This window comes from Eumetopias jubatus, unplaced genomic scaffold, assembly GCF_037043125.1.
Source record: "Eumetopias jubatus isolate StellerSeaLion01/CBP00866 unplaced genomic scaffold, mEumJub1_p1.0 scaffold_1, whole genome shotgun sequence".
NCBI classification, from domain to species: domain Eukaryota; kingdom Metazoa; phylum Chordata; class Mammalia; order Carnivora; family Otariidae; genus Eumetopias; species Eumetopias jubatus.
The window spans coordinates 93,156,680-93,184,620 of record NW_028274807.1 but is presented as its reverse complement, the minus strand read 5'-3'; the positions used below and the strand labels follow the sequence as shown (position 1 = coordinate 93,184,620).

Genomic DNA, 27,941 nt, shown 5'->3' with positions numbered 1-27,941 from the left:
ATGCCCCAAAGGAGAAACATCATACACATTTGAATCTAAAGTCCAGTAAGACAACATGTCTAGTAAATGGCAAAGAATCGCTGTTATGGGTTACTTAGTTTTAAGCACTCATAAAAATCAATTACAGTCACATGTTTTATGTATTAAAAGCATTGTCTATTTAGTGAAGGCTTTTAGCCTTGATAGTGCATCTGCTGTACCAATTAATAGAAATTAGCATGATTTCCACTAAAAATGTGCAAGAACAAATCCCTTTTCTACATGCGTTGTTGTAGAACTCAGGAACTTACATGAGATGGTATGTAGATATCATAAGAGTTTCCTGAATCAACATCAATTACGTGAAAACCAGTGTGTGATCCAAAAATAACCTTCAATCTTTGACCTTCTTCTACCGTGAGATCAACAAGCAGTGGCTTGTGCTGGAGATCTGCAAAAGACTTTAAAAAACATCCCATGAGTGTCCACATCATTTAAAGAGATTATCTTAATCATTGTTTCTTTTAGCACAGCCTGGTGGAAGTTAATGTCTGGCTTTCTTACACTGAAAAGCCAGGAGATTTCTCTTTCAGCTTAGCTCTATTCATATTCTGGCTCTAGGAGGAAGGGTCTAGCACTCATTTGTGGCCCCTTCTCCACCCCTTGTCCTCCAGGGCAGAGAAGAGGTTTACAGTTGTCAATTTCGACAGTGTCGTTATCCTTGAAGAACTTGGCATCCGGGTGCTGCTGTTCTTTCCTCTTTATTTCTGGCCTTTTTTCTCTGGAGAAGGCCCAGCCACCTCTCTGGCTCCTTCCCTTCCCATGGAACAGCCGGGCCCTTGCATGGCCATGACCCTTTCAGAGACAGCCTGGGGTGGGCAGCTGGACCAGCTCTGCGCTAAGTCTGTTCAGAATTAACAGGCACACTCTGGTTCTGATCTTCCTTCAATGAGTGAGTAGACATCAGATTGGCACCTTCTTTAAATGTACTGCTGAGATCTGAGACTTGGGTTTGGGCAATAGAGAAGCAGGGGAGGTTGGAACATCACAAAACTCATGACTTACATAGGCTAGTTCAGCTTAAGTAGCAAGGAAAAAGAGAGCTCTACCCAAGTTTACCAAGGTTCCATGTGTTTCAATCCAGAGCCCAAGCCCCAACTAGCTGCCAGGCATTCCTCTGTTTTCTTTTGCCATTATTTCAGCACAGTCTACTTTTATTGGGCCTTGACATCTGGGAGAGAATTTGCGAAACCACAAGTTACTCAGCTATAATGTCACTGCCACCCAAGAGAGCCCTCTTTCTTCAGCTTTTGCTAACGGAGTCTCACGGTAGGGGAAGCTCCCGTCCTTCCTGTTCCAGTCCTGACTTTCATGCTGCCCTCCTGCCAGGCTGGGCGTGGTCGACTGAACACAGCATTTTGCACCGTTTCATGCATTTTGACTGGTAAACTGATGGCAGTAACTTCCGAACCAGAGTCAGAACGGGACCTTGACTGAGAAACTTTTTTGTGGACCCAGATTTTGGCACAATGGCAGCACTGCTTCAGCTTTTAGATGTCACCCCTTAAGTGTTATTACTAACCTAATACATTCCAACACTTTCTCTCCATAAAAGTGGGGTTCTGGAGGAAGAGCATTTCCCCTGATGTATCTATCTTCCTGAGCACATCACAAATGAGCTCCTTGCACTAGGGGAACAAGACAGCCTCAAAGAGTGCCTCATGGTGTTCCCAAGGCAGCTTCTGCCCTCACATGGCGTAAGTGGCCAGAAAGAATACAGAAAGGATCAAGGGAAGAGGAAAGTCACAAGGATGGGGAGAAAATGTGAGGGCCAATGTGCTATGAAGAAAACGAGAGACACAGGCAGAGAGAGACAGGGGACAGAAGAGAAATTCACGTGGGCTCTGGATAAAGTCTGCAGCTCTGGAAACACCCAAGTGCCTGTACGTACGGTCCTTCTGGCATTTGGGAGTCAACTTTCATGAGCTGGGGTCCATCATACTAGCATATCCTAATCCCACTCCTGCTGAGTGTCATGAGTGACCAAGCCAACCATGGTGGGTACAGGCTCAGATAAGGTCCAAAATGAAAAAGCAGAATGCAGAGAAACTAAGCCATTTTCTTGTGGAACTACATTCAGTATTCATTTCAGAGAAGTCCAATAATTGGGGATATATGCGCATCATGCGAGTTGTCGGGACTCTACCCCAAAAGGCTTATAAGGATGACAAGATTTGGAGACATGGTTCATCCTTGAGACTTGGAACTGCTGTTGGTCTGCCTTTTTGAGATGACGTATCAGAGATTACCTTAGTTAAGTGCCTTTATAATGACTTGCATTGCCTAATATCACAATTAGTGCTTTGCTCAGTAGCCATCCCATACTAAAGGCCCCTAGGAGACAATGATTTGTAGACCTGATATGGAGGAGGGCGCAGCCCAATTTTTTCCCCATTCACTCATCCCCCACCCCCAGTAACTTTTATAGCATGTATTAGTGCTTAGTCTTTGCTTTTGGAATAATAAGCCTAAGAGCTCCTCAACTTTTAAAGGGGGTTTATTATATATAGTAGAATTGGTCCTAGTCGATGTGCAAGACAGACAACTTTGTTAACTGGTGCGAACATAAAATTAAAAAAACAACAACGCTTTTTTAGGTAATTGCGCGCTCGCTTACCTTAAATGCCATGAACTTATGATACGGTTTAGGAGCCCAAGCATATATCTCCACAGCATTCTTTAAGGCAATCACTAGGAATTTAATCCTTTCATATTTAACTGTAATAGACAAATTATAAATTAAAAAAGTATACCAACTTATTCAGCTTTTTGCATATGTAAATACACATTATGTTCTCGGTGGGAGATTTGCTCATTGATACAGACTGAACTTTCTTTAAAGCACTCGGTCTGCAGAATACTTGGGGCATTTTGCTTTATACTGAAGCTTCTTTTCTTCATCTGAAGGCTTACGATTCTCTTTAATCGCTAGGTCTAGATATGAATTATTCATTGTTATAAGAACCTGCATAGTCACCTTCATGTTCCCCTCCCTGGCTTTTACAGTCACCCACATGCTAGAAGCTGAGAGCTGGTATGGCCAAATGGTAGAAAAATTAGCAAATGGGTAGAGATGTAAAGGTGGCCATTTGCTTATTATCCAAATTTGAATTCCAATTATTAGGGATTTAAAAGTGGTTAGTGCCTTTATAAAAAAGGCCCTAGAGAGATCCCTCTCTCCATACGCTGCATGAAGTTGTAGCAAAAAAACCTGCTGTGTATGAACCGGGAAGCAGGCCCACGGCAGACACTGAGTCTGCCAGCACCCTGATCTTGGTCTTCCCAGCCTCCGGAACTGTGAGAAATGCCTGTTGTTCATGGTGTTCTGCTATAGCAACCTGAACAGGCTAACACAGTACATGTGGCAGTCATTTCTTTTGTAGAATATTTGAATGAACACAATACTCATGTCCTAAAGAAACTGGACAGCCCGCAGCAATGAACAAAATTCTTGCTCCCTGGGCTCTTTTTCTTTAGTGTGCCCCTGCTGTTTACATATTCTGTCTTTAATATACTTTCAACTACTTCCTTGGTTATTTACTTCCATATTTCTAAATAACATGCTTATAATGTTATTTCCTGATTTTTTTTCTGCTGGAGGTATTATCTATTGACTTGAGAGTATGGGAAGGATTTAGTCTCTTAGAACCATCTCCTCTCTCTAGTTCTCTCTCTCTCACACACACGTTTCTTCCTCCCCCACACCGCTAATACAGTTATAGTTCAAATTTTTGGTTAAATCAAGATCCCATGTTGAAATGATTGTTGTTCACAGCTGAGGCATATAGCACACCACAATTACATTTTCTTTCTTGTCTTTCATCTTTTTTTCCCCCCACTTCCTTCTTTTCCATACATCTGTCTCTAAGCACACGGACTTTCTGCTGGTGCTGTAAATGCCTTCAATTCAGTCAAATGTGTCAGGTAATCTATTTGTGACATTTTATTTTCCCTGAAGGCTCCCCTCTTAGAACACTCCCTTGTCCCACTCTACTTGGACCGATTTCTCTCTAAGCCTATGGCAGAGTTGGCACCCACATTTCCTTCACCATCATTCTGGGTATTTTCTTCACTTTTTACCTGGATTCCTAGGTTTATGCCTTTATTTTGGTGGACTACATCGGCCAGTAGTTTCCTGAGAAACCGTGTATGGAACATAAATGTTGTGAGACCCTGCACATCTGAAAAATGTCTTCATACTGCATTCAAAGTTGACTGATGGTTTGATGGCGTGATGTTTAATTTTCTGTGTCAACCTGACAGGGCCACAAGGTGCCCAGATATTTGGTCAGACATTGTTCTGGGTGTGTCTGTGAGGGCTTTTCTGGATTATATTAACATTTGAATGGGTACACTGAGGAAAGCAGAATGCCCTCTCAGTATGGAGGGGCCTCATCCAGTTGATTACAGACCTGAATAGAATAAAAAGATTGAGTAAGAAGACACCTCCTGCCTGACTGTTGAGCGGGGAAACTGGTCTTTTCCAGACTTCAGATTGGGCCTGAGACTCTGGTTCTCCTGGGTCTCCAGCTTGCCAACTACAGATCTTGGGCCTCCATAACTGTGCGAGGCAACTTCTATAATAAACCTCTTTATATAGAGAGAGTATATTTACACACACATATATGTATGCCTCTTACACACACACACACACACACACACACACGTATGTATGTGTGTATCCTATTAGTTCTGTTTCTCTGGAGAACCCTGGTTCATACAGATGGGTTATAAAATACTAGTTGAAGGCTTTGTTCCATCATCTTCTAAGTTCTAGTATTGCTGCTAAATCTCAAGCCACCTAATATATAAACTATTTGTTTATTTATTTAATTATAATCTGGAAGCTTTAAGGACCTCCTCATTTCCTGGGTACTGAAATGTTATGTTAATATATCTTCCTGTGAGTCTTCTTTCTCACTCACTATACTGGGTATTCACAATGAGTCCTTTTAATTTGAGATTTTAAGTTCTTAGTTCTAGAAATTTTCTTACATTACTTTTTTGATACTTTCTTCCCTTTCCAATTCTTATTTTCTCTTTTTCCAAACTCATGTTACTTAGATTTTGAAGCACTTGGACTGAGCCTTTTGCTTTCTTTTGTCTCCTTTCCTTTTCTTCTTGTCCTACTTTCTAGAAGATGCCTCATCTTTATCTTCTGATACATCTACTACACTTTTTATCCCCGCCAATATATTCAAATTTCCAAGAACTTTTTCTTGCTCTCTGAATGACCTCCCCTGACCTTTTCCAACTGTTTTTCGTAATGGTCCCTATTCTTCTCTTCTGGAAATAGTTTTTCTAATCTCTCTGAAGTTATTACAGTTTCTTTTTAGTTTTCTTCCACTCCTCATTATCTTCGTTTCCTTTAAAGTTCTTTCTTTCTGTTTAAGTTTCCTTCCTATTAGTGGATGTCCCCATATCTGGTACAGGTGTGGGCTTCAGGTTTAGATGGTTAGATAGCAAGCTTTCCATGGCACTTCAAATATTAGTACCTGGACATCTTTTCTTTCTGGCTATTTAGTTTCTCCAAAGACAAATCTTTCAATCTCTTGCTTGGGTATATAAGTATGGCTGCCAACATTCTAGGAGCTAAACAGGGGAAGTAGGGTGTGTGTGTGTGTGTGTGTGTGTGTGTGTGTGTGTGTGTGTGTGTGTGTGTCTATCCTGGCAATTCCATATTCCCCCAATTCAGATTGGCTGTGCTAACTTTTCATCCTCTGTTGCAGTGGGAGAGAACTTGCTGCTCATCACCCTTCGAATAATCCTTCTGTTTTCAGTTCCACTGTATACCTCCATCTCAGGAGCTTCAGACCTTGGGCCTTTCTGGGTTCTGTAAGTGGCTGGATTGATTTTGATGACTTTCCTCACTGCAGACATAGAAGTCAGCATTTCCTGCTCATCTAGGTTAGTTACACGTCATCCAGCTATTCTTGTTCAATTCTGTTGACATCTCTTGTTTGCTGGTTTCTCTTCTTCTGGTCCCTTTGTCCTTGTGGGTTTATGGCATTTTTATTCCTTCACTGTCATTTTAATGGGTATTTGGGAGAGAGTGGACATGAATGTTTAAACTGGAGCATAGGACTTTAGTCTGAATGCACTCTTAGAACTTCATCAATCTGACATTTTGGAAACAATGCAAGTATACCTAAAGTTCTAACAACATCTTAAACTGGTAACAAATACATCATCAATACCTACCAGAAAAAAATGGAATGACACTTAAACTGAATAATTAGGATTGAGTAAACAATTCCATGTCTTGACACTTACCAACTTTGTAATGTATGCAGCCTTCCAAGTCCCCGACTGTGATCCAGCCTTGTTTCTTTTCTACTTCTGGGTCATTGTGTAGTATTCTGTTTCTTAACCATGAAAGATAATAAACTCGTAGTTTGTTCTTCTTTCCTGTTGAAATAAAAGAGCTCTAATTTCAAGGCCCTGTGACAACCTTTTCTCTCAGTCCTTCCCCATCTCTGTTTTATTTTATTCACTTATTTTTATTCTATTTACAATTGTGTAGGTGTGTGAAGGCACAATAACCAGTGTCCCCAGCAACATCAAATTGTTGTCTATGCCAACAGCTCCAAGTGTTTTGGACAAATCACCATTTTATAATTTGTCTTTACCTTCAGGCAGTTTCTTATTTGAGCAAGCTGCTCTTTCTCTTCTCAATGCAAAGGGCAGTGTCAAGACCTAATTCTGTAAGGAATAGTTGGTCAGAGTTCCAAAACATTCTAGATCGAATCACATGAAGGAATGTTGATAACTGGAATTTTAACATGCTTATATGTGGCTGTCTTCCCCTCACCTTCTAACCTAACAGCGTATGTCAATGGGAGCCTCTTATTCACCTCCTCGATTACTTTGAAGATGACAGCTGTGAGTAGTTTTACTTTATCTGACTAACAGAAAAGAATTATAAGGAGACAAGAGACACAATTTCAATGAAGGCAAACCAGGCTCAGCAGAGAACCCTGGACACATCTATGATTCTGAGATCACGGAAAGAAATACCAAACAAAAATAGTAGAGGAAAAGAGGTTTACTTGGGAAAAACCAAAGATGTGCACTTGGGAAAAAACAAAGTTCCCTTTGGTAAAGCGCTTCTGGAATAGGAATTCAACGATAAGAAAACATCTTAAAAATGTTGAGGAGGACACAGGAGCAAAATTCAATATACTCTGTGAGATTATCTGAGTACCAGATAAGAAAATCTTCCTTGGGGTGGCTTTTCCTTTATTGGGGGTGGGGAGGGGAGGTGGCTGTTCCTAAGTGATCATTTAGGCCTGTGGGTTATACTTCCTGGGTACTTATTTTCCCTTGACTTCTCTTAGGCAGCAAAGGATGTTTTATATTTTACAGATGTGATATATATAAGAACAAGAAAATTCATTAAAGCGTTGCACACTGGATTTGACAGGACGGTGCGTTCACCAATGAAGGGAGTCACTGCGCAGCTGTGATTCCTTTTTGCAGTCCAAGGCCGGAAAGGATCCTAAGAGCTAGGAGGGCCAGAAAGGCCAGTGCTTGCTCCTTTCTACGCCAATGCAGATCTGAGGCCAGTTGCTCCTATTTTCGTTCTTTTTTCCCCATCTATACTTCATGGTAAGAGGAGATGGTTACTTTTTTAAGAATGGGAACGTGTCACTCACAACATAATGAAGGCTGAATGTGAATTTTCTGGCATCATTTCCACTTTCGGTAGGTGAGTGGCAGATGTATGTTTTAAATGTGATTTGGTGGGACCGCAGTCAGGCAAGCAATCAACAAGAGAGAAAAAAAAAAAAAAAGACTATACCAAATTAAGATCAAATGATGATACAAGAAGAATCTACTTGGCTCTTTTTGGGGAGAATAAAAAGAGATGAAACTCTGAGCACTCAGAGTTGATCCCTGGGCCCTACTCCCAGGGATTCTGACCCACAGGTCTGGGGTGCATCCTGGGCTCTTCCCATCATGGTTCTAATGTTTCATACTGAGTGGGATGGGAAGGCAGGGGGAAAGGGGATATTATTTATTAAACTCCTTCAAACATCATCAGAAAGCAAAGAACTTTCAATAAACACAGACTCTTTCAGGTTACACTGATAACTTGTCAGTAATAAGGTCTTCACTTCTGTGTCCGTATTTTTTTAAAGTTCTTTTTTTGGGAACCGGAAAGCTGCAGGGCGTAGCTGTAACAACTCCCACATCCCAATCTCTTTGCAGACTCAGCCACCTAATGGGCCAGCTGCACTTGCTGAAACATCAACGGAGTATAAGCTAGAACAGTTCGTGAGAGAAAAGAGACCAGAGAAGTTTCTGCTTACAAAATTCTCCACTCTGCAAAGTCTACGTTTTGATAGTCTCCACCCAGGAGTAGGCAGCAATGACTAGAGCTCAGACTTCAAAAGCTCCTTGCTGAGTCCCGGCAGAGGTTAAAGGCCTATAAACCAACAGCCTCTGTGGTACGTCTGCCTGATTCAGAGATCATACAGAGGAGAGAGGTTTCCCTTCGGAGGTCAGGATCTCCAGAGTTACAAAACAGGGGTGATCTCGCTCTGGCTATCCTGCTATAATTTACTGTGTCACTGTTAGCCAGGGAGGGCAGAGCTTGCTGTTTTTTCAAGACTGAGGTGATGGCCTTTCCCACCTGTGCAGACCCAGGGGTCTCAGTCATCCTGGAACATACTGGTAACATACCTGATATAGTCACCAGGACATTCAGTCCCTCTAGCACGTCCATCTGCTGAAATCGCCTCCGGTTGATCAGATTATAGACTTTGCCTTGCCCACTTCGGTCCAAAAGCATCAGGCCATTTTCCGTTCCCACCAGGAGGTTTACACCTGCAAATTTAAGGAGCACCCCAAGACTGACTTTTTATATGCTTCAGCCTTTCTGCATCTGGGGTCCCTGTGAAACCTAAGAAACCATGCCTTGTTAATATAAACTAATGGGCAAGTAGGTACTACGGTAGGGAGTGAAGAGGTCGAGGCTCTGCCACGGTAATTAAATCACTGCCCCTCTGGTAATAAGATTAGTTTTCTTTTATAAAGTGGTAGCAGCATCCATTACATCTGGCCATGTACCACTAGTATAGAGTCCTTCTCACGAGAAGCCTTGGGCACAGCTGTGACGCCAGCACAATTAGCCTTTATTCCTTTCCTATAACACCCATCCCTTTCCTGGCTTTCTCTATAAATCCCACCTCGAGACACGCCCAAAGTTCATCCCCACCCGTTCGTGCAGGGATTTCTAGCCTACCCACCTTCAACATACGGCAGAGTGCCCCATTTCCACACCGCACTGGAAGAAAAGCCTTTCCTCCTTCTCACACCAAAGCTTACATATGTCTCATACCCTCAAGGCTCTGCTGTCTGTCAGGGAAATGACAGGCCAATGCAAGTGAAGGTGTTAGTAGCCTGAGAGTTGCAGGGCCATAAGGCACCACTCAGATATCTAAATCTGGTCCAGCCCATCTCCCGTGCACGAATCCCTATTACAAAAGCTCTAGCAGGTAAGTGGTCTTGTCTGGATAGCTGCCATCCTAAAAATTCATGCAAATTAACTCCCACCTGCCCTGCAACACACACACACTCACACACATACGTGCACACACGCTGAGGGTCCACTGTGTGGGACTATATTCATGAACAGGTAACTCTCTAACTTCTCTTGCTTTTGTACATTTATTTTTTGAGTAACATGAATGTCTATTCTTTTGTCCATAAATTATTCCATATTAAACATGGCCATCTTGTCTCCCGTCTCTTCTCCAGAGGACAGAGCCTTACTCCTTCCATCGTATCTCCCACGAAATGGTTCCCGGCCTTCATCCACTTCTACGAACATCTCAAATGCTTTTGCCCTTATAAAACTGTGGCGCCTCAAACTAGGCTTAGTATTTTAAGTGGATACAGAGGGGCCACGTCCTTCCTTAATCGATATGTGACATTTGCAGTAACACAGACCAGGACTTTGATAGAATCTCACCCAACCTAAACTGAGCTTGACGTCAGCTAAAACCCATGCATCATTTTCATAGGAACTGCAGGTTGCTGTTTGAACTAGAAAGGAAAGTTCATCATCTGTTGTCCTTTTCAAGTTTTGTCTTGCTACTACTGGCCTTTGACAATTCACTCAAAGATGCGAGGCTGGCTATCCAGCTGTGAAATGGGGGCGATGCCTTTCCTCCCCTTGCAGGATATTGTATAGGTCACAGAGGCAGAGTGTGGGGCACATCACATGGTGCTGGGCACATGGTGGGTGTGTGGTAAGTGGTAGCTTATTCTCTTACTGACTTGATAGCCTGTCACTATTATGTGACGAGGTCATTCTGAATCTGATCTTGTTATCCTGGGCGTTAGGTCATCAGGTCTTGCTCCATGTAAAACTGCTCTTGATCCCTCCTGAGTCCAAGATAGTCCTGCGTGGGGACTCTGACACCGTGATTCAACTACTGCTCTCCAGATGGTAAGCCCCACAGGCTTTTAAGGTTTGAGGGTTGATCTCTTAGTAAGCAGTAAAAAGCAGCACTTACCCCAGAGAGCGGCACAAAGTATTTCCGAGTTGAATCGCTTCTTATATTTTCTGATTTCTGGTGTGTCGCTATGAGGTCGAATGTTGGTTGGGTTTACGTTTACCACTGAAATCTTTCTTGCTTCATTGAACTTGGCCTGTTCTTGCCTAAGAAGTTCGCTAGTAAACAGAGCTTTGAGAAAAAGAATCGGAGAAGTCACTGGCATCTTAAAAAATAAGCAATGGAGATACGGAGAAGGCACTTCAGAACACTATAATTTCTCCCTGTTTAGTGGGAATTAGAGAAAAGGCAGAGAAACTCTGCAGCTATGCATATTTTATACACTTTTTAAAGTAGAATACAGTATAAGTCATTCACAGAAGCACTATTTTATCCATTAGTAAAACAGACTTATGGATACGACTTGGGTAGTTTAGAGAATAGATACTCATCTCACAAAATTGAACACACCATCTCCTATATCATACACAGCAAGATTTACTTTTTAAAATTCCATATCATCAGCTGAAAAACTGGCCTAAGCTTCCCTGGATGATTAGTGAGTTGCGTAAGTCCAGAAAGCATGACTCTCCTCTAAATCAGCCAGACCCGGGCGGTAGGAAGCACACACCTAGAACCCAACACAACTCGACACGCACTTATTAAGTGTCTACTGCGTGCACAGCATTGTACCCAGAAATTGCTTTTGAGAAGTATGTGGTAAGTTTGGAGGTCTCTGAGGAACAGCTTTTCCCAGGGCCCCTGGATACCTCTGGGTTCCTACCAGAAGCAAAATAGAAGAGATGAAAAAAAAAATGGAGAGAAAGAAATTGTTTTAGAAATCCTACTATAATAATAATAATAATAATAAAAACAAAACAAAACAAAACAAAACACAACTTCCCTTTAAGGCAGGGCTTAAGCAGAAAACGGCTTAACTACTAGACCGATAAGCACTGGGTGTTGTATGAAAACAATGAATCGTGGATCACTGCGTCGAAAATGGGTGATGTATTGTATGGTGACTAACATAACATAAAAAAAAAAAAAAAAAACTACCGGACCAACAATTAATTTCGTTATCAGGTCTTATCAGAAAGGAAAACCAAGCTGTTACTAAAACATCCAGGCCTTCTAACTTACCCGCAGCTGATGATTCTTCATCTTCTTCATCTTCATCAGTGGGAGACGTCTGGTATACCCTGGGGTCCACAAAGGGGGTGAAGGAGGCCTTTGTGCTGCTCCCCATGCCGTACTAATCGATATGCAAGAGGATTAAAAAAGCAGATAAATACTATAGGAATGAACAATGCCAGGAATATTTTGCTTGGGCTTTAAAATGATAACAGATTCTTCCATCTGTTTAGCTGTTCACACTCTAACCCCCGAGTCCAAGTATGTGCCTCTCTCTCCAACTTCTCCTGGTCTTGGTTGGTTACTCACCCATGGGGCCTTTGCTAGGGCCCCATTAATTGTCAGACTGTAAGAGTTTCAGTGAGCAAATTACATTTTGGACAATATGGTAAGATGACTGTGGTGACAGAGCTCATCTCTCCCTTGAAGTAAAGACAACCTCATATTGACCACATGGTCTGAAGAAAAGCTTACCCAACTGGTAATAAACTAAGTCAGCATGTCCACATGGCAGCATTTCATCCCGAACATACAGTCAAGCTCCACTTGGAGCTTTCACGTACATTCTCTCCTTTGATCTTTAGAAGTCTGTGAAGGAGGTGAGACAGGTACTAATATTCCCATTTAGAGCTGGAGCAGAAGCAGAATTTGAACCAGAGTCCAATCCCATGGGCTTCTTCTTGGTACCGCGAGAGGTGTTCAGGCAGAGAAAACCTGCCTGCACCGCGTGAAGCCACGCCACGAGAGGAAATGCTGCACCTTCCAGTACACCTCTGTGTTCTTTCCCTCGGGCTAAACAAAGCTCATCTGCTCAGTAACTATAGAATCCAAGGAGTGTATAGGAAAACTGTGTGGACAGCATCAAAAACTCCAGTGCATATGCTTCCTCATTAGCTTCAGGGCCTATGTGTGACTCACAGGACTATTCATGAAACATGACCAAGCACCACGAACTCATCCACCGGTCAAGCCTGGATGACCACACCTACGAGCACTGCCTAGCAGACTGGATTTATTCAGGCTGTTCTATACAGGGAAGATAATATCTCAGTTCTCCCTTTCCCATTCAATTTGGAATTTAGGAAGAGGAATGCTTGGCGAACCTATCTATTTTTATCTTTCATTTAACAAATAATTTCAACCTCATTTTAGGTCCAACTTAGTTTGACTAAATTGATGTAAACATGAATCTCAACTTAGCCTTGGGATGTCTATAAGCTGTAGTTTCTAGCACTGGCCTGGGAGATAGGAAATCCCAGTTCTACAGAAATCTCTCACAAACCAGTTGTATGCCTTGGGCAAGTCCCTTAACCTCTCTGAGCCTCAATATTCTCATCTGTAAAAACAGGTTTTGGGCCAGACGATCTCTGAGAACATTTACCGCTGTGCTTCTGTGATTTTCCTCCATTTAAGTATTTGCATAAGTAGTTATATAGTAGAAACCAACCAAACACATTTCCGGGAGCTTAGCAAAGCCTCATTCCTGAAGCCGGCTCCACACCTCACTCCCCGCCCCCCCACGGGCTGAGAACAGAGCTGTGGAGGCTATTGCCCAGCACCTACTTCAGTCCCGGATTCCATCTCCTGGGAATGGGTGGAGACGCGCCCCAGGCCCTCAGTTGGTGTCCCGGCCGGGGAACGGCTCTGCTGCACCAGGTCTGGTAGATTGATGTGGCCAGCAAAGCCATTGCTGTCACTGTGGCCAGATCGCTTCTTCTCTCCAGATGTCTGGGGTGGGGGCACAACACATGGGGAGCATTAGACAGGGATTAGAGAGGGAGGGCAAAGGCCATGGAGTGATGTCACCCCTCATATAGCACAGGCACAGTGGTCTCCAAATGGACCCGTTGGGGTGTGTGGGAAGATAACCTCCACATTTCTATTTTACTAAGAAAATAAAGAAGAAGTTAAACTTCGTTACTATTTAGCATATGGACTGACCATGGGGCCTTTTGCTTCTGCCTTCAGGGCCACATGGGATGTGGGGGTTCCCTGGGAGAAGACAGGAAGTGGAGGGGCTGAGCACCCAAGGTCCGCATTTGCACGGTCCCCTTCTGCTGTGTTTGTGTGTGTGCGTGTGAGCACACCAGTTAACTGGACTTGCAGATTATATGACCAGGTCACAAGACACAAATCCACAAGACACACACCCATGACCTAAAATATTGCTGAAATGAAGAGGTTGGGATGAGATAATGCTAAGAATCCATGTACCATGTAGCCCAAGAAAATGCAGAGATGATATCAACCAGACTCACAGGGCTCTTTGTCAGTTGTGAGGTCAAAACAATGATTAATGAATCAGATCTGATAGGAGTTACAAAAGAGAATGTACTGAAATAATCTACAGATTATTTGAAACTACGGGTTTATGTCCACTATTAATATTGAAACTCTCATAAGCAATTATGGTGTCGTGTAGTAAAGAATGGAAGTCATCATGACTAGCAAAGTATTTGAAATATTGTTTATGGCATCCCTTTTTAATGTCCTCTCAAGGTATTTTATAATCATATAATATGTGCAGTAGGACACATGCATGATTTGTAAATAAATACACTCTAATTATGGGGCACCTGGGTGGCTCCGTCGGTTAAGTGTCTGACTCTTGATTTTGGCTCAGGTCATGATCTCAGGGTTGTGAGATCGGGCCCCACATCATGCTTAAGAGTCTCTCTCTCTCCCTCTCCCTCTGCCCCTCCCCAACTTCTATGTGCATGCTCTTTCTCTCTCTTAAAAAATAATACATTGTAATTATGTGGTGTGCTCTAAAATTTTTCCTGTTAGGGTTGTATGACCTAACAAGTTTGGAAACCACTGCTCTGGAGAGTAAAGCCTCCTCCCAAAAAATCCCAGGGAAGAAATACAGGGCTAAAAGACAACTCTGCTTCCTAAAAGCCAGTGCCCACCCTGTAGGCCTGGCTAGTACTGTGCTTCCCGACTTAACATTTATGCGACCAACTCACTGAAGTTTCTTAGAGCAGACCTAAGTAAACGAGTCCCTTCTTTGCCTTTGCTTTCATTCATTCACTCACCTAACATTTCTGAGTGCCTACTGAGCGTGACACGTTTTGCTGAACATGGAGGAAAATGAGCCAGGATCAGGGCAGGCAGAAGCACTCCTCTCCTTCTTTGGGGGTGGCTGGCATGGCCTCACTGGCCTGACTTCCCCCTTCCAGAGCCTGTCCTGGTCTTGCAAGGACCACTTGGTACCTGCTGTTGGCTAAAAGCGGAAGGAGGCACTTTTTGGGGGGAGACGAAACAGATCCCCAAGCTCCTGAAGGGGTGCATGTAATGGGTGTTGCCAGGGAGCTTGAGAAAGAACTGGAAAGCGGAAGCATGCTCTGTTTTTTGGCAGCATGCTCCTGGCCTGCAGGCCAGGGGTATTTTCTGGATTCATTCTGTCCCGGTGCTCATCCAGGTACTAGTGCCAGTTCTCAGAGCTGAACACTTTGTCTTCTAAATGATATTTATGGGGTTCAGTCCTGATTCATCTCACTGTCTTCAATTTTATGTGTACTGGACAGCTTTTCCTTCCTTCCTTCTAACTTCTGTTCAAATACTGAAAGGCTTTTTAACATTTCCCCCCAATCTCCCAGAAGCATAAGTCACACAAAGTGTCTCTTTAGAGTTTCACGGGTTCTCTATTCTATCCCTAGCATTCTGCCTCAAGCCAAAAACAGCTTATCAAAGAAAGACCTAAAGAGGCTAACAAGGGGAAAAGGCCCAGACAGTGAGAAGCCTGAAGGAATCCAGTGGTGACCCCTGAATATTCCCACTCTGAGTCATCAGCTTTTGTCTATTTGGCCAGCTCCTTAGAATTAAATACCTTCTGTGTGCCAGGCACTCAGCTGGGAACGCAGAGATAAATGAACAACAGCCCTGCCCCCTAGGACCTCCTTGCAGAGCCCATTTCTATAGTCTCTCCACCCTCACCATTCCCATGGGGCTGGGCACTAAGCTGTTCTGACTAACAATATGTATCTGGGACATGCCAAATGCTTTAGGTATGGTATTCCACGCAGTCCTTAAGATAACACCATGGGTTAGCTTTCATTATCCTCATTTTACAGATGGAAAAACTGCAGCGCAAAGAATTCAGCTGACTTGCTCCAAGCGACACAGGTTCTAAGTGCTGCAATCGGGGGCTGCCTGGTGGCAGAGCCCAGGTGCTTTGGGTGCTGCCATACGAGGTGGCTCTGCTCTCAGCCATAGCTGAGTGGACACCCGAACCACGCAGGATCAAATTCCCTTTTGCATTTAATGTTGGGGCGGAGAGACACTGGTCAGTTTCTGCTGGACAGCTGAACTGGGTGGGAGGTGGCGCCTGTCTTGCAATTGGCGGGTGGGAAGAAGTGAGAGCTTGTGCATGCAGAGAGAGAGAAAGCAGGCCTGTGGAGTAGAAAGAACAAAGGAGCAATTGGAGGAAAGAGAAAGGAGGGAGAGGAGAGACAAGGCATCGAGGAAAGCAGAGATGAGAGTAAGGAGAGACGTGCAGTGAGAGAGCCAAAGACAGGCACACGAAAGCTGCCTGGGCTCCTGATCCTTTTTAGTTTCTGGTCCTAGCCCTGCACAGAGTCCCAACTTACTCTCTGCCTCTGGATTCCTCGTATGAAATACCTCTGAATTTTTATGCCTCTATCTCTGATACCAACCCCTCCTTAAGTGTTTTAAGTGGATTCTTTTTCCTATTATTTCCTATTACCAGCTGGTCAGTAAGAAAGATGCTACGGACGGAGGCCCATGGAGTGCCAAGAGAGGCTTCAGGGAGAAAGGGAAGGCTGAGCCAGACCCACACGGATCTGCTGGGTGAGAAGTGGGCAGCAGGGGCAGTGGGGAAGGGAGAATACCTCTTCCAGCAGATGGGTCCCTATGGATGAAGTGGGAGATGACAGCTGGTGTGGTGGGTTCTAGAACTAGAGTAGGGAAAGGTCCTATGGGGCCATAGGATAGGGAGAGAGAAAACCACAGGGCCTGGGTGTGCACTAAATTTGTGCATCTTGGCAAGACTGTGGGTAGTAGAGCCAGTATCCTCTGGAACCATCTTGTCCACTTAAGTGAGAAGGCTGACATGAGTGAGTTCTCCTTGATGTCCATCTTGGGGAACTGAATGATAGCACCCTATAAGCTAAGTTCTATTATGAGTTCTTCTTTTCCTACTGTTTCGTCAGGGACATACTTTTATTTGCATTCAACTTTTTAATACCTGTACTTTTAATGGATTCCAAGTCAAGGTTTGTTATTTTAAAGGTTCATATTTGGGAAAGGTGGAATTTTAGAAACTGAGAGACAAAAAGGATTTGGGGCCCTCAATAGATCAAATTCATATAAGACACTGGTGAATGCTGTTTTCAAAGTGATTGGCTGTGGTCATAAAATCCTGGAGCGCTTTAAATAACATGGAGCCATTCGGATATGTCTGGCAACTGAATTGAAAATGTGTCTCCTGATAATCTTCCTCAAGGTATTGACTGTCATAAAGACTCAATCAAATTTTCAACTGCATTAGAAATCAGAGTCCTTTTATTTGGAGTCAGAGAGTAACTCATTCCGGAACATTTTCCCTCAAGTCTTCCAAGTAGCAAGTTGCCGTCCACACTTGTAGTGGAATTATCCACACACCACACTGGGAGATTTATACACCAGCACTATGCAATGTCAACTGCTGCAGCCGAGTCCATTTCTTATTTCAGGCTTACATGATAGGACTCTTTAAAGCCTACTTCAAAGATTCAGCAAGGCCATATAATGAAATTTTAGCAAGTTGCTTTGGGAACTACTCTTCCAGTTACAGCCCTACTGCCAATTATTATTTCAAAGGCCTTATTCATCTCAAAACTATAGTTCCTTTCTTTCTTGGGAGAGCAAAGCCTGCTATTACGGTTTCCCAAACTCTCCTGGCTGAGGAATGACAGATGATATACATTGTTTCAGAGGCAAGAGTGGGGAGTGATAACGAGTCAAAGAAGAACTCTGTTCTCTGGTGACAGTGAGATAAAATAAAATAGAGTTGACCCTTGAACAACATGGGGGCGAGGGGCACTGACCCCTGGGGGCAGTTGAAAATCCGAATAGAACTTTTGACTTCCCAAAAGCTTAACTCCTGTAGTAGCCCACTGTTGACCGGAGGCCTTATCAATAACATGGACAGTTTATTAACACATATTCTGGATAGGTATTATACACTGTATTTTTATAATAAAGTCAGCTAGAGAAAAGAAAATGTTATTAAGAAAATCATAAGGACAAGAAAATACAGTTACCGTATTAGACTGTATTGAAAAAAAATCCACATGTCAGTGGATCCACACAGTTCATACTCATGTTGTTCCAGAGTCAACTGTGTTTACATTAACTGAATGCTTACACGTATTAACTCACTGAATCCTCCCAATCATCTTATGAGTCATCTACTATTATTTATGAAATTTTATAGATGATAACACGGACCCAGGGGGACATCAAGTCATTTTTTGTCCAATGTTACCAGCCATTAGTTTCCTTCCAGGCAAAGACTTGGTGGCAAACTTGCAGAATGACGATGAAGTGAAAAAGAAGAGAAGACAAATTCTGATTTGTCAAGGCCCTTCCGGTTGGCACAGGCCCAGTGAGGACGCACTGCCTGTGGGTGGACATGCCCCACCCCCACCGCAATTGAAATGATGTGCCTGAGTTTAAAAAAACAAAATCATACAAAGTGCCAAGGTACATTTCCAAGTAGATCTGCATATTTCTTTGTTCTTTCATCAACATAGCTTAACAGCCTTTTTAATGTTGACCTAATTGGATAAGATGAAATCACCCTTCCTTGGAACTTCTAAGAATTTTCTACATAAAATCCACAAGGATAAAGCCATGGGGGAGGAGGCATAACAAGGCCTCGGATGCTGGTGAGCGAGACCATTCATTTCTGTTTTCCTGCTGTAGGAAACATCTGGATTTGCCAGTTTTATATCCTCAAGCTCAAATTCTTTATTAGGATTTGCATAGCTCCTACTGAAGAATCTGGACTAATGTAATTAAGTCACACTGCAGAAGCTTAGAAGGATACAGGAAAGGAGGCGGTGGACAATTAAAATCACTCAGTCATTGAGAAGCATGGGTCCCCCCTGCCCCCGGCCCCCATTCACAAGGCTTAAACTACAGCCGTAAGCATTCTCTGCGAAAGCTCTAATATCGAAACCACTCAAGAAACGCACTTCCTCTGCACAGTTTTTATACCAGCTTACCTCTCTTATCATCAGGGTTCCTTCTCTTGAAATACTGCTGCTGAAAGTGTCCGTGTGAGAGGTCTCCAGCCCGTGCGTGCCGACCATTCCCACATTGTACTGCTCAGTGCTCCCAGGGGCTCCTGTGGGTCTGAGATGGGAAGGAAGGATATTAACAGCAATGTATGTTTAGGGAATGCCCGTTTCTCAGTGTCCTGAACAGGTGTCCCACTCCCGCAGCATCCCCTCCTTGCCTGCTCTCCTCCATACAGCAGCCCCAGCGAGCAAGCTTCAGACTCTCCAAGAACAAAACTGCCCGCCAGGCTCCGCAGGGTTTCTAAGCCCTCCCTACTCCTTCTTCCACCAGCAGGCACCCTGACCTGCACTTCGCACATGCTGTTCCCTCTGCCTGGAAAACTGGCTCTTGGCCAGTTGCCTCTCATCTTAATGATACTTAAGTATTTGTATTTCATCTTAAATGATAACTTCCCTTGGGAAGGCGTCTCTCAGCACCTAGGTCTTATCCCACCAACCTTCTTCTTTCTCTTCACCCTTTGTCCTATTCATTCTCATCACAATTTGTGGTTCTTTATCTTTCTGAGTCTCTTGTAACTTTTGCCTTCAGTCTCATTAGAACATATGCTTGTGAGGGCAGTCTTGTCTCTGCTCATCATTGTATACCCAGTGTAGAGCTGGGCACAGAGTGGGAAGGAGTGCAATGCACAGTCATTTGATAAATGGGTTTTACATTATTTACAGAGAAGAAATATCAATTAAGGGCATTCTGGCTTACTAGGACATCCATCAGCTAGGCTATTTACCAATATACAGTATGTTTTAAAACCTCTTGTAATGACTCCACACCGTGGTATATTTATTTTTCAGTTTGTTTCTTATTCTTGTGTTTAGGATGTAATGGAGAAGGTAAAAGGACCTTGACATATACCCTGAGAGCAGAGACTGATGTGAGAGCATGTGTCCTGGGGCACAGACCATAGCATCAAGGAAAACTGAGAACCAGGTAGGTGACGTGGTTCGTCTACAGGATTTCAGTTTCCAATGTGGTCCTCACTGACACCTTGTATTTATTTTATTTTATTTTTTTTAAAGATTTTATTTATTTATTTGAGAGAGAGAAGGAGAGGGAGAGCGTGTGCATGAGCAGGGGGAGGGGCAGAAGGAGAAGCAGACTCCTGGCTGAGCAGAGAAGCCTGATGAGGCTTCCCTCGAGGGACCCTCAATCCCAGGACCCCAGGATCATGACCTGAGTCAAAGGCAGACGCTTAACCGACTGAGCCACCCAGGTGCCCGCAGCTGCCTCTCTTTTAAAGTGGGTTTATTAAAAATAAAAATAAAAATAAAAATAAAAATAAAAAATGTGGGTATGTTAATTGTATCTTTTACCATTTTGTTCTCTTAATTGTTTCTTATGTATTCAAAAAAAACTTTCTGGTCTCTTGGATCCTATCAAGTCCAAACATTTGATGAAATATTCAATTCAAGAAAGAAGAAACATGCCAGATTTCTGACATCTCTGGGACAGAGAAGACATATGTTAAGGATCCAAACAAAGAGGTGAGAAGATGAGAAGGTGAGTCCAGACCAAAAAAATGCATAGCAAGATGCTTACTTCAAAACTACTAAACTGGAGCAGTGGAATGAATCTAAATATCAGTTAGAACCGATGTGTTTGGGAAGAAATTCCAAAGAAGCAATTTCAGTATTGCATTCCCAGAAAGGAGACATTAATAGTGCCCCAGAGACATGGAAAAAGAAATCGCTGCAATGAATACCTGACATATTGCTAGATTGGTCAATCAGAATAGTTGTCACAACTAGGATATCTTCACTCATTTATTTTAAAGTTTATCTTACCTTGTATTTTTTTTTAAGCCACCTTCAATTCTTGTTTGGGACAAGATGGTGTGATACAAATTAAGTCAATAAATGAAGCATTTATAAAGAGCCAAAGCCTTCTAGGAAGGGGGTCGCTTCCCTTGTTCATGCAGACATTCTTGGACACTGTCAGAAGCACCACCAGGCTGAGAAGTGTACAACTCAGTTCCCTTTCATCAAGAGAGAGCTTCACGGGAGTTCAAAGGTCAAAGATATTTTGACCCCACTTATTTTTTTTTACCCTGATGATGTTTGATTCTATCCATTTTAATCAGAAATATGCCAATATGAGTGAAACTTTCATTAAAAAAGGTATTTTCTAGAGCTAACTCCATTAGGACAACTCCTTGATCAATTTTCCATATGCCTCAGTTAAACTCTTTGTCAATTTATTTACTTTCATTATTATGTTACTAAAATTATCATCATAGGATCCAATTCTTTTCTATGTAGATTTTATAACAAAGATTTAGTAAACCAATCAAAATTTTTATCCATATCATCTTTCAAAGGCTTCTGTGTCACTATTTCTACTGAGTACAATTTGTCTGGATCAGTTCTAAAGGTGTCAATTTTATTTCATTTTTTACTTTTTTGAAGATTTTATTTATTTATTTGACAGAGAGAGAGACAGAGAGAGCAGGAACACAAGCAGGGAGAGTGGGAGAGGGAGAAGCAGGCTTGCCGCTGAGCAGGGGGCCTGATGCAGGGTTGGATCTCAGGACCCTGGAATCATGACCTGAGCCGAAGGCAGGTGCTTCACCGACTGAGCCACCCAGGTGCCCCTAAAGGTGTCAACTTTATTAAGAAGATTTGATTCACCTGTCCATTTTTAGTCACTAGCAAATTTTACAGGGCATAGTGTTAGCCACTATCAGTTTGATCTCTTGCTGAATATTTTTACTGAGATTATTTTTTTCCTGGGTCCATTTTTATACTTAAAATTTTATGAGTCAGAATTGCTCCATCTATGATAAATTTTTATGGTGAAGAGTTCAGGCTGTTTTGGTTTTTAAAAATATCATTTCTACTAGTAATATTCCTTATAGATTGAATAAAACATAATAATCTGTATTTCTTCCTTGGTCAAATTTATCTAGAATGGTGAGCAATTTCTTTTAGTTTAAGGTTTTCCTGGTATATAGGATTGGTCTATTTTATTATGAACCTTTTATACATATTTGCTCATTCTGTGTACCTTGTATTAATTAACCACATCATTAATTTTTCTGTTACCAATAATAGCTTTTGACTATGGAAAATTCCTACAGACTTCTGTATGTTCCAAATCACCTCTCTATAGAATTCTTTTTTTTTTTAATTTTTAAGAAGTTTATTTATTTACTTAAGTAATCTCTACACCCAATGTGGGGCTCAAACTCACAACCCTGAGATCAAGAGTCGCATGTTCTTCCAACTGAGCCAGCCAAGTGCTCCCAGAATTCCTTTTAAAAGGCATGGTACCTTCCTTCAAATACAAAGGTTCACTGTTCAAACTGTTGCTCCCTGTACTTGACTTCTAGCATCTCAAGGACGCTCCTTAAGTCATTTCTTAGCTCTCAAGTTCAGTGACTGCTCTTTGATAGTTTGGGTATTTGGCCTCTTGTCTGTCTACTATTACTGATCCTTCCACTCCATCCTTTTCTATTCCCCTGACCATGTCACTCTTCTTTCAACCTTCAGGAGCTCCCAATTAACCAGAGGATAAACCTGTGGCTTACAAGCCTTCTTTTATCTGGTCCTTGCCTATTTCTCTAGCTTATGTTTTCAACAAAACCTACCTTCCATTTTTAATGCGAACAACATGTGACTTCTAGTAGTTTCCTACACACATCATGCTACCAAAACCGTTGGGCAATTTTAGTCTATCTTCTCGTCCTGAATGGTTCTTTCACACTCTCTGCCTCCCTCTGGGTAACTTCTCCTTTAAACTGCAGTCCAGGCACTCCTAAACCCCATCCCAGCCCCACTGGGATGATATAGGTGGCTCTCCACTCTGCTTCCACATTAGCCTCTGCACACCTCTAACTATGCACTCCATACACAGTCCCGCAATGGTCAGATCCCAGTACTGTTGGCATCTTCAGTGCCAACCACTGTCACAGGCAGGTGACATCCAATAAATGTTTCATAAGTCAACAAAGGCTTTGTTCAATAATTCTAGCAAACATTTCATTCAAGTTTATTGTCAAAAGATAGCTCTTTTATGAACTGATGAGCAATCAGCTATGAGAATAATTATTACCATGTTTAAAGTGTCCTGAATAACTGTTTTGTCTTTTTAAAATTTAAAAAGCAATTTCAGCATTGGATCACTGTTATATACGGGTTATGCCAAAATAATTTTCTTGTAATTGTTATTACAGGATCACCAAAAATTGGTTCAGGTATGTCACTGAACTTCATAGTATGGAGAGTGAACTTTGATATATGCAAATAAAAATAAATCATTTAGGAGGTTGGTGGATCCCTGGAAAGAAGGCAGCCTGTGAAAAGAGAATCTAACTGCATTAAAAATGTATTTAAAAAAATCTCACTGAGTGGGGGATGGGGGAAAGTTTGACCTTTGTAACTCTGGAAATAAACGGAGTCCCATAAGACTAAAGGTAAAAGGAACTGCCTGTAAGCACTGCACTCTAACTGCTAAAGTTGTTTCCCATAGGCATACAGGTTATGCATTCTGATACTGCTATCCATGTGTACCAGAAGTGAACACTAAGCAAATGTTGGCAGGTAAGGAAGGGGAGGGGGCTAGAATGATCCATGTGTTGATGAATCAGAGTTGGAGGTATCAGGATAAACTTTTATTTAACGTAATACAGATGGCTATAGGTAGAAACATTTATAGATATGGGTACATAATGGGTTAGTATACACATATATATTTCCTTGCTCTGTCAGCTGAGAGTGCCTAAAAGAAATGACACACCAGTAGCAATGAGCACACCTAGTGCCCAAATCTTGGTTCTGATATCATTCTTTAATAAAAGGAATCAAGGCTCCCAGGAGAAATGGCTGATTCCAGGACTAGAGCAAGAAATACACAAGATAAGCCTGGAGTGCCTTATAGTGTCAGAAAGTAAAGAAGTGCTTGACTGGGGTATGTCAGCCACGGGGAGTATAGGAGCCAACTGAAAGAGCTTCCCGTGGTTGAAGGTGGAATAATTTCAGCAGCAAAATGAAGTATCGGATCATAACCCATAGTACAAAATAAATATCCATGAGTCTATATTGATATAAATAAATGAATAAATTAATAACGGAGAGGAGATAAATCTCTGCAGAATAATTTCAAATAAATTATGTAGAGGCTCCATCCTAAAGGAATGTAACTCCTCACTCCTTAAGTGCAGGCTGTGCACACTGGCTTCCTTCCAAAGAGTACAGTGTGGAAGGGGAGGAAAATTACACTACAGTAGAGACACCTGACAAGCATTACCTCAGTCAGATGATGAAGGTCAATGCCAATAGTCCTAAGTCACATTTATAGTACATACCCTTGATATGAAGTGATAAAAACGATGTGACCTCTGTGATCTTTCTCCTCCAAATCCATAACCTTAGTCTAATCACGACAAGAACATCAGATAAATTCCGGTAGGGTGGAATTCTATGATATTCCTAATTAGTACTCCTCAAAACTTCCAAGTTCATTAAAAACAAAGGAAGTCTGAGAACCTGTCACAGCCAACAGGAGTCTAAATAGATATGGTAACTAAATAATTAAATATAACATGGTATCCTGGATGGGATCCTGATACAGAAAAAAAAAGGATTTTAGGTAAAAACTAAGGAAATCTGAATGAACCATTAAAGTATATCAATTTTGGTTTATTAATTATAACATATGTACATACTAATGTACGGTGCTTACAATAGGGATAATTGTGCAGGGGGTAGGAGGGGTAACAGGGGACCTTTGTACTATCTGCTCAATTCTTTTATGAATTTAAAACTGTTCTAAAAAATAAAGTTTATTAATAATAAAAGAATGAAAAAAGGCAATAATTAAAAAAAAACCACTCAGGCCAAAACAACTAAAACATTTTATAGTTAAAGTAATCCTTTGTTCTAAAAATTATTTCCAAGATATAGTCTGGGTCAGAACAAGTCCAAATTCCTGTAAAGAGTATAACAAAACAAAACAAAACACGCCCACTGATTAGAAGGAAAACTATAGGAAATTTACTGTGATTAGGTCACAGGTTTAGAACAGTAATTTCCTCTAATAGGATTTGTCAAAGTGTTCCTGTAGGTACTGATTTAATTCAATTCAATACACATTTATTGAACACCTGCTATATGAATGGTCCTGGTTTGGCATTGGGTAGTGGATATAAAAGCTGAGGAAGAGGCGCCTGGGTGGCTCAGCTGGTTAAGCGTCTGACTTGATTTCGGCTCAGGTCATGATCCCAGCGCTGTGAGATGGAGCCTCACATCAGGCTCTGTGCTGGGCATGGAGCCTGCTTAAGATTCTCTCATTCTCTCTCTCCCTTTCCTTCTGCCCCTCCCTGCCATGCATTCTCTCTCTCTTTAAAAAAAAAAAAGCTGAGGAAGTCATGGCTCCTGAAACTAAAGAGGTTAGCATCCGGAAGACCATACAAACATGACAGGAATACTCAAATGCAAGGCTGGATGTAAGTGGGAATGCAAAACAGAGGGAGAGGTCATTTCAAGAAAAGGCACAACACTGGACAAGTACAGGCATTTATTTGCAAGAACTGATAGGTCAGTTTGGCTGGAGCATATGTTGAGGCAATCGTGAGCCCCAGGGAAGAAGAGGGTCATAGGACACTAGGATACAGCATGACCAGAGCCATGATTCTACAATATTAGTAAGACCAGCCTGGAAAAATGGACAGGAGGGCAGAGAGGACCACAGGCAAGGGAGGGGAGCACTACAACAGCCTGGGAGGGCAATGGGGTCAGAACCATGGCTTTCCAGTGATGACAGCATTTTATAAGACTGTATGCAACTCAAGGGCTATGCTAGCAGGAGATGGTCTTAATGGTTAAGACTGGGCCTCACATGTCCTGTTCTGAAGCAGGCACAGACACTTGAGGGAAGGTGCTGATACAAGAAGATGCTTCTTCAGCTTGCTTGATCTGATGCAAATCAACTTAGGCACTTTTCCTTCCCTTCCTCCTGTTCTAGAAAGCTTTTGTTTTTTTCCTGATTATAAAAATAGTAAATGCTCATCATGAAATTGGGGATCTACATAAAATAAAAACCACTTAGAGTTGTATAATCCAGAGGTAATCACTTTTATGATTTTAGTCTATTTCCCTCCACCCATTATTTTTCTATGCATGAGGCATTGGGAAAGAGTGCAGTTGGTTAGGGAAATAATCTTAGTTATGCACACTCTTATAGGTTCTACCTTATACTATAAATATGAAACCAGCACTATCCATAAAAAAGTTGTTTTTTTGAGCATTAGTATCTACAGCTGTTTGTCTGAATGGGTGGGCTCCATATCTGAGAAGCTCTTTTTGTATACATTTCATGGCAGTGAACTGTGTTGATATATATGTAGCACAGAATGTAAAGGGTTACACTTGTATCCTGCCTTGTCTCTGAGTAGGTCTCCTATATCATTAAATATTTTAAATGTTCTTTAGTGGATGATCGTTTTAATCTGCCTAAAATTTACCAATTCTTCAAGAGCCATGTCAATTTTTCCCTCCATTAGATGCATTCAATGATAGCCCATTCATTATTTCTGGATGATAGTAATAGAACCTCTGAGTTGCTTTACCAGTGTCGAGTCTGTTCTTTTTACAGATCATCTTGCCAAAATAATTTCTCTCAAACATGGCACCAATCATGTCACTTCCCAGCTCAGGGGGCCTTCCATGGTTCCCAATGGCCACGTGATAAAGCACACACTTCTTGGTCTGGTTTCACTGGTCCAGACCACCCCTCTCCCCACCCCCATACACCCGACATTCCTATCAAAGTCAACCTTCTGTGCCTTCACTTCAATTTCCCCTTGCCTGAGATTCTAATATTGCCCCATGTCCCCTCTATCTTGATGACAGTTATTTGTGAATGTGTCTTTCTTCTGGTTTGGGCTATAAACCCTAGGAAGCCAGGACTTGCAATTTCAGTTCAGTGCAATTAAATATAAATCAAAGTCCCTGAAGACCAACTCTATTCCAGACACAATGCAAGGTGTTAAGAGTACAGAGATGAATGAGACACAGTCCTCACCCTCAGGGATCTCAGAGCCCAGAGAGGGAAACAACATATAATAAATATCCTGATTCGAGCACTACATGAAGCTGCAAGAATACGCTCAACATCCAGGGGCCACACAGTGGAAGGTACAGGCTCTCTCTGTGCAGGCTGGGCTGTAAGCAGGTGATTTCTAAAGGGACAGGAGAGTGCCAGACAGCAGAGAGGAAGTGCAGCATGGCTTATTCCAGCAAATTTTGGAAAGGTGGGTATTTCTGTAGTGAGGGAAGAAATGGATGTGCCCTTGGCAGGAGCAGGGTCAACACTGTCAACAGCCTTGCAAAATATGACAGCGCTTCAAAACCAAATGTGATTGAACATCTCTTCCAAGGCTGTCTTTGGTCACTCTTCCAAATATTTATATTAGTCTGAAGTTTCTGCATACAGTCTTGTTTCTCTCCAACTAGAATATACACTTTTAGAAGGCAGAACGCTTGTGTGTGCCCTTGCTGATTGTCTCAAAGCCCTCGGTATGGTGTGGAGCACAGAGTGGAAGTTTTAGCAATATTTTAAATTCATAATCCACCCCTCATCCTGGTAGTTGTAGGCTCAGTGCTTAAAGGGAATTTGAAACATCTGTTAGAAAAATTAACCAAAGCTGAGTCAAGATAAAAACTGAAAGGACCAGCATATTTTGCAGAAATGTTTTGGATTAGTGATTTTGCCTCTAGAACAATTTTATTTGCTGTTAAAAAAGCAATTTAATGCAATTTGTTTCAAATGTCATATTTTAGCATATTTATGGTTGTCAATAACTGTGTAATCAACAGCAGAACAACAAGTATGAATTTTCAGCTATGATAATTGGATTTGCCTCTCAGAATTGCTTGTATATAATGACTGTTAATCAATGCAGTACATTCTCTGCAGACTGGCCAGCCCTCTCTCTCCAATCTTTGCTGGACAGGACAGTAATCTATGACC

General features: G+C 42.0%; 1 protein-coding gene across 2 annotated transcripts in view; it reads right to left on the bottom strand.

Annotated features, from left to right (window-relative positions):
- The window catches only part of TNIK (TRAF2 and NCK interacting kinase), a 382,067-nt gene that overhangs the window by 9,507 nt on the left and 344,619 nt on the right, over nucleotides 1–27,941 (bottom strand). For both annotated transcript variants that reach the window (XM_028100807.2, XM_028100808.2), the window contains 8 exons: nucleotides 18,905–19,034; nucleotides 13,239–13,403; nucleotides 11,685–11,796; nucleotides 10,563–10,733; nucleotides 8,725–8,868; nucleotides 6,313–6,447; nucleotides 2,657–2,757; nucleotides 291–440 (listed from right to left, as the gene is read on the bottom strand). In XM_028100807.2, the coding sequence (XP_027956608.1) occupies nucleotides 291–440; nucleotides 2,657–2,757; nucleotides 6,313–6,447; nucleotides 8,725–8,868; nucleotides 10,563–10,733; nucleotides 11,685–11,796; nucleotides 13,239–13,403; nucleotides 18,905–19,034 (1,108 nt within the window). The remainder of the gene's footprint in view (nucleotides 1–290; nucleotides 441–2,656; nucleotides 2,758–6,312; nucleotides 6,448–8,724; nucleotides 8,869–10,562; nucleotides 10,734–11,684; nucleotides 11,797–13,238; nucleotides 13,404–18,904; nucleotides 19,035–27,941) is intronic.